The 13,039-nt window shown below is 50.6% G+C and overlaps 2 protein-coding genes across 13 annotated transcripts in view; both read right to left on the bottom strand.

Annotated features, from left to right (window-relative positions):
* Positions 1-593, bottom strand: part of UCN (urocortin) — a 7,361-nt gene extending 6,768 nt beyond the window's left edge. Inside the window, exon 1 of the mRNA XM_022574217.3 lies at positions 482-593. The gene's annotated coding sequence lies outside the window, so the exon portion shown is untranslated. The remainder of the gene's footprint in view (positions 1-481) is intronic.
* On the bottom strand, positions 139-13,039 carry MPV17 (mitochondrial inner membrane protein MPV17). Of its 12 annotated transcripts, none has more exons than XM_022574214.3 (8): positions 10,491-10,587; positions 10,038-10,112; positions 3,191-3,306; positions 2,880-2,972; positions 2,691-2,786; positions 2,410-2,442; positions 2,099-2,151; positions 139-1,110 (listed from the first exon to the last, which is right to left on the bottom strand). In XM_022574214.3, exons 2-8 carry the CDS (start codon positions 10,105-10,107, stop codon positions 1,041-1,043), a joined length of 531 nt encoding a protein of 176 aa, XP_022429922.1. In that variant the 5' UTR covers positions 10,108-10,112; positions 10,491-10,587; the 3' UTR covers positions 139-1,040. The 12 variants fall into 12 exon arrangements, 10 of the variants coding, with proteins under 10 accessions (XP_022429922.1, XP_089779475.1, XP_089779478.1 ...); XM_089923349.1 differs by lacking the exon at positions 2,099-2,151 and having other exon boundaries at positions 139-618; positions 967-1,110; XM_089923352.1 differs by lacking the exons at positions 10,038-10,112; positions 10,491-10,587 and adding exons at positions 4,956-4,969; positions 9,150-9,992.

The raw sequence follows: 13,039 nt of genomic DNA, 5'->3' as shown, positions 1-13,039 counted from the left end.
ACTTAATTTTTCTCCTGGGAATCACAGCAGCAGTATTACTTTATCTTTGACCTCCAGGTTAAGATCACTGGGTAGGAAGTAAGGAAACTTGCTGTCTTAAGTGTTTGAGCTGCTATAACAAAAATACCATAAACTGGGTGGCTTATAAACAACAAACATTTATTTCTCACAGTTCTGGAGGCTGGGAAGTCCAAGATCATGGTGCCAGTAGGTTTGGTGTCTGGTGAGGACCTGCTTTCTGGTTCACAGATGGCACCTCTTGCTGTCTCATCACATGGCCTCTTTTGTGAGTGTACTGATCCCATGAGCGCTCTGCCCTCATGACCTAATCACTTCCCAAAGGCCCCACCTCCTAATACCATCACCTTGGGCATTAGGTTTTCATCATATAAATTGGGGAGTATATAAACATTCAAACTATAGCATGTGGGTTCAAGTTTCTACTCTGCCTGTAACTCATGGTGTGGACAGGGCACCTCACCTCTGTGGACCTCAGTGTCCTCATCTGTAAAAGATTGGGCTTAGTCGTCTCCAGGCTCTCTCCAAACTCTAGAAAACGGGACTCCCCAGTCGGTTTCTGCTGGGTCTTACTCATTGCCTCTGCAAGTTCCAGATTACCTATTTAGAAATATATTTATGGAGGCACCATATAAAGAGCTTGAGGGGATCCCCCAAAATTGGAGCTAGACTAGGGCTGGGAAGGGTTAGAAAAACAGATGTGTCTATGAAGAGTGGGGATGAGTGGTACTTGCCGGGATATGAGTGTAAACTGAAGGTGACAAAATCATATGGTTCAACAAGTATTTATGGAGTGCCTACTATGTGGTAGGTATAAGACCATTATAAAGGTTTTAGTGATTTCAGCAGGAGTCAGGTTACATTTTAGAGTGAAACAGGCCACTTCAGAGTGCTAACCCCATTAAGTTCTGACCAGCCACCAAACCCTGTGAAAACCAATGTGCCCACTTTGAGGAGGTGGTTTGACCCTTCCAGGGTCAAGCTGCATCACTGCAAGCTTGAAATGATGGAGTGAGGCAGACTTAGAGCCGATGTGCCTTCCAGGACAGGTACGAGTTCCAGATAACAGCAACACACTGGACGACAGCCAACCTAAGGAACAGGGATGGCACCGTGAAGAAGAAGCAGAACAAGGACAAGCAAGCAGGGAGAGATGGGAAAGTACAGTGGGATAAGGGGGATTATTTCCAAGAATGCCCAGATTTAGCTCTCCTTCCTTCAGCCCCCACGGAGGGATGTGTGGCTCAGACGAGAGGAAAACCAGCTCGGGTTCTGGTGCCAGCCCAGAGCTCTGTCTCCTGGACAAAAGCTCCAAAGTTAACCCCCCCTCAGCCGCCATCTCGCCATGCATGGCTCCATTATTCGTACTCCTGTCCAGGCTCCTTCTAAATACACATCTGTCCGTCTTGTACAGCTGAGATCTCATCTTCCGAAAAATGTGCTGCCTGCCATATAAAGTAGCACCTCCTTCTCTTTATTTTAAATATACCTTGCTCTAGTTTCAAGGAGCACTGCAAGGACCCTAAAGTTTCATTTAGTTCATAAGTCTATACTCCTTTTAGCTGTGCTACTCATGTCCATTTTGAGCCTGTCCCCTCCGAAGAGTTTCATGTTTTTCCCTGTTCCCAAAGCCCCCACACCTCCAATAATTTTAACCACTCATCTTGGTTCCACTATATATTTTTACTGAGATTTCAGCAACTACCTTTATTATCTAGGATAAAATAATATTTTGCAGTGGACTAACCTGACCACGTTCCTACTTGTCTCTTTGGTCTACCTTTCTGCCTAACCTAGGCTGTAGCCCTGCCCCTGCAGACATGCCATCAAAGGTAGAGAGCCCAGGTGGGATGGAGACAAGGACTGTGGAGCAAGATCCTCCCTAGGAAGATGAAAGAAGTCAGCGGGCAGACACTCTGGGATGCTCTGTAATAAAATGCTCAGGAGTCTGAGGAGCTCTGACCAGGGCAGAGTGTTCTGGGGGGTCTAAGGTAGTTCAAGGTTAAAATGAGAATCACTTTGTCTCCAACCGTTCATAATGTGCATCTTCCTTGAAGGGTGGTGTGGGGATCTGTCATACCTGTAATGAAGAGGGACCAGGTAGAAGTTGGCTAACTGCACAGCAGGCCAGAGCTACAACAGAGAGAAGGTAAAGGTTGGTGGGCTGCCTCCATCACCTGACCCCAGACTCCCTGCCTTGCCTGGTCTGACTCCAGCTTCTACAGACAAGAATACGTTGCACAACTGGGTGAGTGCTTCCCTGAGTATGGTGCCCATGTGGGAATGAGAAAGTAATCCCAACTGAGGGATTTCTGTGTCAGGAGGACCCCCAGTCCCTGGCACTTCTGGACTCAAGAAAGAAGAAGAGGCAGCTGAGGTGTCAGCTCTTACATAGTAGTTGGTGATGAGAGCATCAGGATAATCCTGAGGAGACAAGAGAAGGAACAAGTGAACATTTGCATTTCCAGGGAGCTCAGACCTCCTGATCTGAGTATCACATAGAGACTTCTGTTCAGAGAAGACACCCCTGCACCACTGCCCCTCAGCTCTTCTCCTCCAGATCTGGGGCTCTGCCTGCACCTCCACCCTTCCCATCCCCATGAAGCCTGCCTCATTCCCCTGGGCCTGCCGGCCTGCCATCCAGAAATCATCCCCACACCTGCCCAGCTCACCTGCTGGAGTTTGGCCCAATTGTCCTGGGCTGACAGTCCATTGAGTGTCCCTACCAGTGAGAGGAAACAGCCCAGAAAACATGGGGCAAAGCCCCCCTAGGGAAAAGAAATTAAAGCACTGTGAGCACCTAAACCCCTGCCCTCCCTTGACACAGCTCACCCTCCCCAACTCCCTTTCCTTGTGCTCACCTGATCCAACAGCATCTTCTTTAGTGCATCCACCTTGGTGGTGCCAGGGATGAGCCGGTCCAAAACCTTGTACCAGCCTCCTACTACAGGGCCCTGAAAGTAACCCCCAAAGAGGGGAGCAGGGATGCAGAGGGGAGCATTAGGCCTTTACATCACAAAGCTCCTCCCCAGCATATTAGAAACCAAACCCCAGGGGGAGCAGACACTCAAGGCTGGCTTAGATGTGAGAGGGTCCAAGGGAAACTAAAGGATGACAGGGAACTGAAACCACTGTCCAATCCACCGGCAGCCCTGCTGTGGGCAGAACTTACCACAAAGCCACAGCCCAGGGAGACCATGGTCAGGGTCCGGCCAGTCTTGTGTGCCTGCAGACCTCGCCTCTCCACCAGCTGCTGTGAGATAACATCACCCAGGCCCATCAGAGACCCTGTGCAGGGTACACAGGTGTTGTCAGGACACCTCCCAGGGACAAGCTGCCATCCCAAGGAGGGAGGTAAGTCTGCTCACTGAATGAGGCTCTGGCACTCTGAGGCCAGGGGTTTCATTCTGGGGCAAATCGCCAGTCTTTCCTGCTGCTTCAAGGATGGTAACACCTCCCCAAGGGTGGTGATATTTAATATGTGTCCTGTTAGAAACTGGGATGAGCAGCCTTGAGCAGGCCAGGGCCCAAGAACACCGCACTGAGCAGTGAAGTAAAGTTGGACTCAGAAACCGCAGGTAGGGGAAGGAGAATCTGAGGTGCCAGGGGCTGAGATGCACTGACTGTCCGAATTGGAAAGGCCTTCCAGATGTTTTTGTGCAAACCCCTTACTCTAGAGTTATGGATGGAAACGAAGGTCCAAGACCTCACATAACCAGTAAGTGGTAGAGCCAAGGCCAAGGACCAGGTGGCTTGATTTCCTAGACAGTGTTCTTTCCAGGACGCCTTACTATGAATAGATCATGTGCAGAACGCTAAGGGATCCTGGGGTTGTTTTTCCCCCCAGCCGAAGGCAAGGCCCTGGCCAATGTCTTCACCTTGGTTTTGGGATCTCTGTTTGTGGAGAACAGCAATAACTCTAAAACGTAAGTGTTCAAATGGTCCCAGGCAGGAGGATGCCTGGCTGAGCTGCTAAGAGTCCCTGCAAGGAAGGATCCTGTCACCTCCCAGCACAGTCAGGTACACCCAGACTTCCCATTCACAGCCTCAGACTGAGCTGCCAACAGGTATTAAGGCCATTTTCTCCCCAGGTCTTTGCACCCGCTTCCCCTCCCCTCACTTGCACAGACATCCAGCTCCAAGTAGCACTAGTAGGACACCCACACCCAGAAACCAAGACAGAAACCATCACTGTTTGGGCTTCCCTGGCTGGTGGCGCAGTGGTTAAGAATCCGCCTGCCAATGCAGGGGACACAGGTTCGAGCCCTGGTCCAGGAAGATCCCACATGCCGTGGAGCAACTAAGCCCGTGCGCCACAACTACTGAGCCTGTGCTCTAGAGCTCACGAGCTACAACTACTGAGCCTGCACTCTAGAGCCCGCGTGCCACAACTACTGAAGCCCGCGTGCCTAGAGCCCGTGCTCCGCAACAAGAGAAGCCACTGCGATGAGAAGCCCGTGCACCACAACGAAGAGTAGCCCCTGCTCGCCGCAACTAGAGAAAGCCCGCGTGCAGCAACGAAGACCCAACGCAGCCAAAAAAAAAAAAAAAAAAAGAAACCATCACTGTGACGGTGGTGTGATGGTTTCTAGCAAACACACACTTCTACTAGGGCCACTTGGGAGTGACCGTATGACCTTCAGCTTGCCTGTCCATCACAGTGAGTAATGAGAGTCCCCTCCAGCCCCATAGCCACCACTGTCCCTGTGCCCTCAATTAGCACTGGGCAAACACATCCTCATCCTTGGCCCGGAGCTGGCTCTGACGTCCGTGCTGGCTGCACACTCATTGCTCTTCGCCCGCACCCCTGCACAGCCCTGCCCCTGTGCAGCCTCGTCAGAGGCAGCTGAGTAAGGCTGAGAGCTGGGGTCGGGCTGGGGCACCCACAGGTGACCTAGGCTGCTGGCCTCAGCTGCTGGGACCCCCAGCACACCCACCAAGGGAGCCCTGCCTCTCTTCTCCCTGAAACTCCCAAAGTGGTGGAGGCCCTTCCCAGAACATGGCTAGACATGGCCTCCCAGAGGGCAAGGACAGAATCCTAGACGTCTTTGTTCTCTTATCCCCCACCATACCGAGCCTGGCAGGTGCTCAGAAAATAAACTGGGAGAAATGTCAGAGGTACCACCCAGACAACAAGACTGCCCTGGGAAGGGCACAGAGGACGCCAAGTGTAGCCCAAAGGATGCACCCAGGCTCAAGGTGTGAGGAGCAGTGGGGCTGAAGGCTCGCTCCCCCTCCACAATTGGCACTGAACACCCTATCCCCTCTCCCTAACAACTTGGGGTCACCAGCTGCGTGCCCAGGGAGGGGAGGGAGCTGTTGTGGCCATGCATAAGGGAAGAGTGACCCTGACGAGGCCTGGGGAAGGGGGAACAGAAAGACAGTCACTGCTTAAATGAAGGGACTAACAGTTTGACATTTGGCAAGATGTTTACAGTATACAAAAGGGCTCTCATACATTTAATCCTCACAAAAGGTCTGGAAGGTAGAGGTCACGCTTCCATTTAATGTCTTTGAGAGATGAGGTGACTTGCTAAGGAGTGGAGCCTAAAACCAGGCCTTCTCTCAAGGAGGTACAGGAGGCCAGGGAATCCCCAGCAGAGGCTGAGACCTGGGCTCAGGGGCCAGTGGGCACCAAGAAGCTCCTGTGGCTGCTACTCATGGGGGGTTCCTGCCCAAACAAGGCCCCAAAGGCCTGCATATCAAAGACACTTCCTGGACTAACGCACTTCCTCTCTGTCTTTCACTCCCCAGAATGTGACCACCTCTGTTCCTTGTCACCTTGTGGGGAGGGCAAGCAGCAATATTCTTGGGAAGGAAACAGTCACAAAGAGAGGGGTGTTTTCACTCTTCACGGCTTACCAACAGTCACACAAGCTAAAGGCAGAGCAGGAGTGAAAAGCAAAGTCCCTGACGTGCAGTCCCACAGTCCTGCAACCCTGCAGCCTTTGAGAAAGATGGATTCCAGGCCCCCAAACCATGCCCATCAGGCCTGAGAGACAACCAAGCAGCAGGAGTGAGCAGGTGGTGTGTAGCCTGTAGCCCTGCCAGTTCTGTCCATTTCAGACAGAACCATGCCCAGTTCCTCCTCTGGAGGAACACAGATCATGAGGCCCCGTGGGCCTGCAGCAGCTCCAGGGAGCTCTAAGGCTTTGGTCTAAGCACAGAGCAAGGCCTTTTTTGGTCAGAGTGATTGAGCAGGAAGGGCTGACATCCAGATTCCTCATCCCACCTTCCCCAACCCAGAGCCCAAACAGACCCCAACCGTCCTAGGCTCTGGGAGTCCCTTGGACGTATTTGGTTGACCTGGACCCTCCAGTGCTCTGGCTCCCCTTTCCTTGGACTTGTTTCCAGGGCGTTGGGACTACAGGCCTGCCGAGACATAATGCCTGAGCCCCGATGGGGCAGGACAAGGGGCTGCCGGGCGGTGATGCCCCAATGCCAGGCTGGGCACAGAGCCCAGCGGGCAGACGCTGGCGTGGGTGTGACATCATGCCCCTGGGTAGGTGCCAGTTCTCATGCCGTCACTCGCCACCAGATTCAGCAGAGTGGGGCGGGGGGTAGGGGTTGGGGAGTGCCTGCATCTGAGCACAGATCTATTTGGGATCACCTTCTGCCCGCTAGTGGAAAAGCCCCAACTTCCATGCCCTCATCCTAGGCATGGCTGGGGGTAAGTTCTCTACTTCCCCTATTTTGTTCCTCTCCTGGCTTTTGTGTGTTGAGTCTTAGATGCAAGAAACCAAAGTATTAATGGAAGATGAGAAAACTGAGGGGCAGGAAGTTGGAATGAGGAGCAGGAAACTGTCCTTAGCTATGGGAGGCCTGGGTCGGCAGGTGTAGCTGCTGGCAGGGGGCCAGGGTGCTGTCTCATTCCTCTCCAGAAGTCTCCAATAATTAAATAGCCACCTGGGGTAGGGGCTTGGTCTGGCAGAGCGTGGAGGGAGCTGAAGCCCAGCAGTGACAGGGGAGCGCCTCCTCTGGGATCCGTGGGAGTGCTCTCCCCACTCCTGGCCTGAATCCTTCCCACTGCTAGAAAGCAAGACAAAATGGAGGGTTCTGCAGCTTGTCAGGAACCTAAGCCCAGACCAGCTGGAACTATACTCAGCATTCTGAGGTCCCAGGTGTCTCAATTGCAGGGCAGTGTATTGGGAAGTGCCCCAGGTTCTAATGCCAGCTCCACCACCGACCATGAAACCTCATGCATATCACTCCTCCCTCGTGCCTCAGTTTCCTTCTCTGTAGTATCAGGGGCTGGACTGGATGGTCTCTAATCCCTGTTGAGCTCTCACATTCAGATTGCAGGGAAACCAGTGTCTGCAGAAGCTCAGCTCCTTCCACAGCAGGACCAGAGTGGCCTAAGATGGATGGAACTGGGCCCCCTGGAGACTGGAAGGGCCCTCAGGAAAGGATGAGAGAAGGCTGACTTAGACTCTGCAGAACACACAGCAGACCTTTGCCCAGGCTGCCCTGTTCCTGACTCTGGCTTGGCCCAAAATAGGTGTACCAGACACTTCTTTTGAACCATATCAGATCTTTTCGATTCACTTATCTCTTACTGCAGCCACCACTGCAGTTCAGCTGATAGGTCCTTGTCTCAGGCCTGTGCCTTACCTGAGGCTGAGCTACTGGTGCTTTACCTGGGGGTGATGCCTGTGCAACCTGGTAGAGCACAGAGCACAGGCATCAACATCCCATGTGGCAAACCTTTGACCAACGTGGGATGGAGCCGGTGGGTAAAGGTTTCTCCTTTTCTCCAGAAAAGACTATTCACCCATAAAGTCCTAAGAGGCATTTCAAAGAGCTTCTCGGTCAGTTTTAAGGGACTGAGCAGCCATGTGCCCTAAGCAGTGTCCATTTGATAACGCACCCTTCTATTGGCTGTCCCTCTTCCCTCTCTCCCCACCATGGATTACTTCCTAACAAAGTACCTGCAAAGAAGCTTCAGACTCTACTTTTTGGAGAACCGAGGCTAGATGGTTATCCATGTTCCAAATTTATGGCTAGTGGAACAAACCCAACCCAAGCACCACTATAAAAATAAGAGCTTGTTGTTCTTGGGTTGCCAACACTCATACAAAGGGCCAACTCCTGGAGCCTTTAAGTTTCTTGAGCATTTTCTGATTTCTAAAGCCTTTTCAGAGATAATCCCTACACTGACTCTGTGAGGTCATATAACTAAACTCAAATTCTAAACGAGGAAACTGAGGCTCAAAGAGGTTTATTTTCTTGTCCCGATTCACACAGCTACTAAGTGCTATGGCTCTGAGATTCAAACCTTGGTCTTCTAACTCCAAGTCTGAAATCTCTATTCTGTTTTCCAGTGTGATGAGCTATGCCATGGGACCTTAGGAACTACTGTGCTGGGATCTAAAAACAGCTCAGTGAGCTAAATCCACTTCCCCCCTTTATTAGTTTGATTCGAGTACACTGAGCAGCAGGGAAGGAAAAGTCTGAAAGGTCTGGGAAAGTCTGAGAAAAGTGCTACCTAGAGGTTGCTTCAGGGCTGAGATACTGGCACAGCCTCAGGAAGACTCGGGGTGTGGAGCCACAGCACTCCAGCACTGACAGACCAGCACCCCAGTTCAGCTACGTATCTGCACTTGGACCCCTTGGAGCTCTAGCTCCTGCCTTCGTCAGCTGCAGATCCCTTGGGTAAGGAAACACAAGGACCATCCTTCCCTCCCTATTCTTGATGGCCACAAAGGGGAGGGGGGAAACTTCCTTCTGGCAGTTAGGGTCCCTGAGGGAATCTGAGGCTGGGCAAAGGGCCCAGCGTGTCAGTTCCCATCACAGCCACCCAGTACAGCATGAGTCACCACACACGCAGCCAGGTGAGTCATGCAGGCTGACGGACACTCTGAGGACAGGATGGGGGATAGCTGGGCACAGGAGGCTGGAGAGGGGCCCAGGGAGGAGCAAAAGACTCCTTGGCCAGTCACTCAGTGAAGTTCCTAGTGCTGATGTGGGGCTATTCCAGTAACAGGAATTCTGTTGTATCCTGGCTTTCAGTAGCATCCCCCCACCCCACCCCTTTTTAACAGTCTTCCTCTCAGAAGCCCATGGTCCTCATTAGAATCCTGTTCCCTTCCTCTAAACATAGGCAAGACCTTATCTTAACTGGTCACTCTCGCACTGCCCCAATAGTCACAGGCCTTCCAATCCTTCCCCCTATAAAATTTATCTCTGTGCCATCTCCTCTCATATTAGCTAATCTGCAAAATGAGATGAAAATAAATACAGGTAAGTCACTGGGTTACCTTTGTGAGGTCGCTACTCAATCACTGGATTTAGAGTAAAAATAAATCCTTGATTAGTATATTGTTTGAGGATACATCCATAGATAGTAAACTATAAGAAAAGCAAGAGAATGATATAAACAAAACTGAGGAAAGTGGTTATTTCTTAGGATGTATGAATTAGGGACAGGCATTCAAGGGGTCTCAAAGTTGGGTACTGATACAGGAGCATTCAGTTTACTTTTATTTCAATGGTACACACATATCTTAATCATTTTTGTGTGTGTATTAAGATATATTTCACAATAAGAACAATACTAAGAAAAATAAACTGGGGTAAGAGTCTGATTCCAGCACTTATTAGGTGTGTGATCTAATGTGGACCCAAGTAATCTTAGCCCACTTTGTGTCCCCACCTTTGTGGGGACCCTATGAGATAATGTGTGCTGAAAGTGTTTTGCACACTGTGAAATGTTAAAGGAGCCTTTGTTATTGTTCATTTTCTAAGTTAAGGCCTCCTCGGGGCAATGCCTTTCTTTATCCTAAGGGGATGACTCCTCAGGTTTGTGAGGACTTTCAGATCCTACTTTATAGCCAGGTCATCTATGCATAGCCCTTTCCTTAAGAACAGCCTTGGGGACCCTCCCTCCAAAACAGACTGGGGTGAGAGCCAATCCTTCAAGGGGTCTGAATAAAAGCAAAAAATGATGGCGGGGGTGCAGCGAGCTTCTGCCTCCCAGATCAGCCTGCGCTGGTACCACTAGGTCCCACAGGGACACTTACCAGCTGTCAGGACCTGTACTTTCCACGGGTGAGCTGTCAGAGCCCGCTGGTATGCCCGCCAAAGTGCCATGCTTTCTGTCAAGGCGAGAGGAGAGGGGGGTCACCCCCACTGCCCCTCTCCACAGTTAAAGAGACTTTTGTCCTTCCCTTGGGCCCACTCCCTCTTCCCCTCCCGCTTCTAAATGGGCAGAGGCTTCCTGGACAGCTTCCTGTCACAGGGATCGCCTTAGGCAATCGGGGAAGAGAGGAAAGCTGTGGGCGGCTATGGAATATCGGTGGCCGCCACCCGCCACCCCACCCCCAGCCCTGAAGCAGGTCTATCTGGGGGCCTCTGTCCCGACCGAGACACACAAGAGGACAGGTTTGCTCTGGCTTTCACCCAGAGCCTGGTCGGTCCCCAGATTCAGACTCTCAGTTGGAACCACCCCGCATCCTTCCTGAGCCCAACTCCACCCCAGAAAAACGGCCTCTGACTCCCTGGGCCTGGAACGGTCACAAACGCTGCTGCCGCTACCGGATCGCTGCGCTTTGAGCGGGTGACCGCGGAACTCTCGCTACTCACCAGCGCGCGAGCTCAGCCCCTCCCACGTGACCTGAGCGGCGGCGGGACTTCCGCCCCAGATCCCGCCCCTTCCGCTCGGTTGACCCCTAGGCTTTCCCCTGCATCCAGGGCCGGAACGGGAGTGGGTTCAGCCACTAATACCGTGGAGAAGGGCTCGGCTCGGTCTGCGCTGAGTCTTGGTGCGGGGCCCGCCTGCCCACGTGGGTCCGACCTCTGTCTGCTTCTGCCCCTTCTCTCCCTGCTGCACGGGCCTCTTAACCTGGGTAGACTCTCACTGTTCCCGCATCCCGGAACTGGCCAAGGTCCAGACGTCGTTCTCGGTGTCAGGAATCATAGTTTGGAAACTATTAGCCATAGTTAAATGCGTGCGTGTGTGTTACTTTTTTTAAAAAAATGTAAGTTCTTCACTAGCCTCAACTGTGAGCTCCTGAATGGGTGGAACTGGGTCTTGTTGGTATTTGTCGTCCTCATAGCAACTAGTTCAATGCTTTGTGCACGGTAGCCTTTAGAAATGCTGCGTAAAGATGACTGTTCCATGGAAATAATTCGGATTACAGAACCTCCAGTTTAGATACTGGTTTCATAACTAGCGGGTTTGCAGCCTTGGTCATCAGTAGACTTGAAGTTCCTCATCTGTTAAATTAGGAGGTTGGACTTTGTTTTTCAAACTGGGCTCCTCAGTTTTAGGGCTTTATAGATGTTTGGGGAAGGGGTATCACAGGTTCTTCTTTACCTAAGCTTTTAAAAAATACATGTATACTTCTAGAAAAAGCCACATTTAAACAAGGGCCCACAACTAAAACTGTTAGGAAACCAATAGATGAGGTGATTTCCTAATCCCTTTCCAGCTCTAACATTCTAAAATTTTGTGAATATACTGCAACATCCTTTCTAGGGTAGTGGAAACATTCACAAGGCTGACAGCCTTTGCTTAATCATCCCTAGGGAGCTCACACTTCAAGAGGCAACCATATCTGACTCTTTCAGGGTCTTTACCTGGCTAGCTCCAGCCCCAGTTTACTCAATTCCTATATGATTAAGGCAGGGAGAATCCTGTAACAGATAACTGGAGAAACACAGTAAGGAGGCAAGAGAATTCGATGTCACAAACGTTTAACTAAAGCTTTCTATATGCAAAACACCATGCTAGAGGAGTGAATTTACACTAGTAATAGGAGACCAAATGTGCTAAGTTGGAAAGTTGTATTCTGAAGTCAGACTGTCTACCACCACAGTTATGTGGTGTAGTTATGTGGCCTTATTCAGACTGCTTAACCTCTCAGAATCTTATCTTTGTCAAGTAAAATGGGGCAATACCAACCTCATAGGGTTAAATTAAGTAACATATGCTAAAGTACTTGAAATAGATCAAGTGCCTAATAAACTCTCATTTAACCTCTTTTCCTTCCTTTTCTCTTGGGAGCACATGGGAGAATAATTTTTACTGGAGAAATCTGGGAAGCCCCTTGGTGGAAGTGGAATTTGAGCAGGGGCCTTGAACAATGAATAGGAGGACTTAGGTGGAGATGGTGGAAAAGGACACTGCAGGAGGAGGGAATAGTGTGAGCAAAGGCACAAAGGAAGAAAAGTACAGGAACCTATGGATAGTATCAAGTATGTATCAGGAGGAAAGTTTGGAAGGGGAGTGGCCTGGGGCAAAAAGGGCTTATGACAGAGAAAGAGAGCAAGGGCTGAAAGCATTTTCCTGCTTTTCTTTTGGAGGATGAGATTAGGGCAGAGACCCAGCAGCAGAAGCAGGGCTGCCAACACCAACCTACAGCCTCAATGACATGGGTCCCCAGGCCCCATCTTTTCTACCACTGAACGTGGGATTTCCTGAGGCAGTGTCAAAGGGCTGTTGTGTGGAATGAACAAAGCTCCTCTGCAATGGAAAGCACTTCCCTACCAGTCCTCTCAAAAAGAGAGCTGGCATAACCTGAGCTGGCTCAATAGGATGGGGCATACTTGGCTGCTTTGCATTGACGTGAGTTGTCGTCTCTCTGCTGCTAATGGTCTGGGTTGCCTCCAAATCTGTTTCCTCTTCTGTACAGGGGAGGAACTGAACTACTTGATGCCTTTCCTCTTAAAGATTTTCTCACATAATGCTAAATTCCCTACACTGAAGAAGCAGAAAGCTGTTCCCAGATATTTGGCCAGTCTACAGTGTCAAAGTGTTCTGTTCCAGGTAGGCACTGAACTAATCTCCACTCCCTTAAATAGGAGCTGGCTATGTGTTTTTCTCTGTTTCCTGAAGTCATCTGACTACTCCCTGCCCCAAACCTCAGGTTGTACTCTTATACATTCCAAGACTATGGTTTGCTTATTTCTCCTTGTGGGGTCTATCCTTGCTTAAGAGGCAATATTGCAGTCACCGTGAGTCTGCAACATCCCACAAGAGGATTCTAACAAGATGAGCTATAATACACTACTGTGCTTGAGT

Source organism: Delphinapterus leucas, chromosome 13 (genome assembly GCF_059928025.1).
Source record: "Delphinapterus leucas isolate spDelLeu-1000000601 "Yukka" chromosome 13, BTC_Dleu_Yukka2, whole genome shotgun sequence".
Classification (NCBI taxonomy): domain Eukaryota; kingdom Metazoa; phylum Chordata; class Mammalia; order Artiodactyla; family Monodontidae; genus Delphinapterus; species Delphinapterus leucas.
This window is presented reverse-complemented; position numbering and strand designations above follow the sequence as displayed.

What these genes read in the sequence shown, in the direction of transcription:
- MPV17 (XM_089923345.1), bottom strand. Translation starts at nt 10,107, where the DNA reads ATGGCACTTTGGCGGGCATACCAGCGGGCTCTGACAGCTCACCCGTGG. An exon ending in AGTACAGGTCCTGACAGCTG is followed by an intron (nt 3,307 to 10,037) that starts GTAAGTGTCCCT and finishes TACCCTGCACAG; the next exon opens with GGTCTCTGATGGGCCTGGGT. An exon ending in ATTGGGCCAAACTCCAGCAG is followed by an intron (nt 2,443 to 2,690) that starts GTGAGCTGGGCA and finishes TTGTCTCCTCAG; the next exon opens with GATTATCCTGATGCTCTCAT.